Below are 1,375 nucleotides of genomic sequence, written 5' to 3' on the forward strand. Positions count from 1 at the left end.
CCGTGCAGCTAATTAAGGCAAGGTTTTGTAGGCATGAAGTGCAACGCAAGTATCCAGCAGGTTTTGTCCAAGTGCGGATGTGTGGCTTTTGTGATGATATGCTCCACTTGACGTAGTATAGATTATCATTTTCAAGGGCCATGACATAATCCTGTGGAGGATGCAGAAATGAGACACCTCGACGTGGTGGTGTCCATGTACATTCACCAGTGTTGTGGTTGCAATAGTACCTATCAGCATGTCTTATGGTCAGCAAAGGAAAGCACAACGAAAAAGTAGATTACAGCCGCCTTTCAACAAGATCCGGGATTATCTCTACGTGGTGTCGTAATCTGATGCAGTAGACCCTGTGGGCAAGTATGCTCCGCCACCAACATTGAAGCTTGACGGACAGCAAGCTGTGTTGATTCATATCTTGCCTTTGACGACGGGCTTGAATCTTCCACATCAATCGACCAAGCTCCCTCTTGGACTTGAATTGTTGATACATTCGTGCCAGGACCCTGCTTGCACAATCCTCTTGAACACATCTCCAGGCCTGGTGAGAGATGCTTCTAAGAGAAACGATGGACCGAGGACTCGGGAGTCGGAAGACCAGGGCCCGCTGCCGGCGGATATGGTTGATGGCTTCCAACTTCGTCTCAGCAAGGAAATTTGACTTTGTTATTTCTAACAATATCTTATCATTCATGCGATGCTCAAATACAAGCCGATCTGTTGCAATATTGTGATAGCAAATTACATCTTGTGCAGGGTCAATATACATTCGCCATGGTGACGCGGACAGCCCGTTGAATTGATGGACGACATCTAAGGCCTTCTCCAATTCTTTCAGCCCGACGTATCCATCTTGGTCACTGTCTAATGTACTTATCACAAGACGAACTTGTTCAGGAGACAAATCGATCGGTAGATCTCCAACAAGCGCCCTAAACTCGTTATGAGATAGAAATCCACTTGAATCTTCATCGTATTGTCGAATGAAATGCTCCATGACAATCCCTTTTTGGAATAGTACTGCTTCCATTTTAATGAGCACAATAGACGAAAGGGATTTAAGCTTGACTTCGCGGCCAATGCTTCTCGGAGTCGGTGGCCGATAAAATTCTCGCTTTAATCGTTTGAACTCCTTCAGAACGTGATTTTTCGATATGCGTGAGTCCAACCAGCGGCGTGTTGCCATGGACTGCTCGTGGATGTATTGATGCTCCATGGCATCCCAAGCTGCTTGGAAGCTTGCAGCACGGTCCTCTTTCTCCGTCGAAATTCGCTTTGCTCTTGAATCTTGTTGCACAGCGAGCTTGATTCGGTCATCAGCTGCCCGCGTCGCGTCCCGCCTGCGCTTGCTCCAGGCCAGCGCGTTCAATTTTTCAGA

General features: G+C 47.2%; 1 protein-coding gene across 1 annotated transcript; it reads right to left on the reverse strand.

The window, feature by feature from the left end:
* Positions 1-201: 201 nt before the first annotated feature.
* Positions 202-1,337, reverse strand: AURANDRAFT_69365 (hypothetical protein; the record flags this gene model as incomplete). The annotated part of the gene is made up of 3 exons (XM_009045133.1): positions 202-230; positions 320-554; positions 596-1,337. Coding segments are annotated over 3 exons (1,006 nt in total), but the record flags the coding sequence as incomplete, so codon positions are not given.
* Between the last annotated feature and the right edge of the window lie 38 nt (positions 1,338-1,375).

This window comes from Aureococcus anophagefferens (assembly GCF_000186865.1).
Source record: "Aureococcus anophagefferens unplaced genomic scaffold AURANscaffold_1550, whole genome shotgun sequence".
Lineage (NCBI taxonomy): Eukaryota > Pelagophyceae > Pelagomonadales > Pelagomonadaceae > Aureococcus > Aureococcus anophagefferens.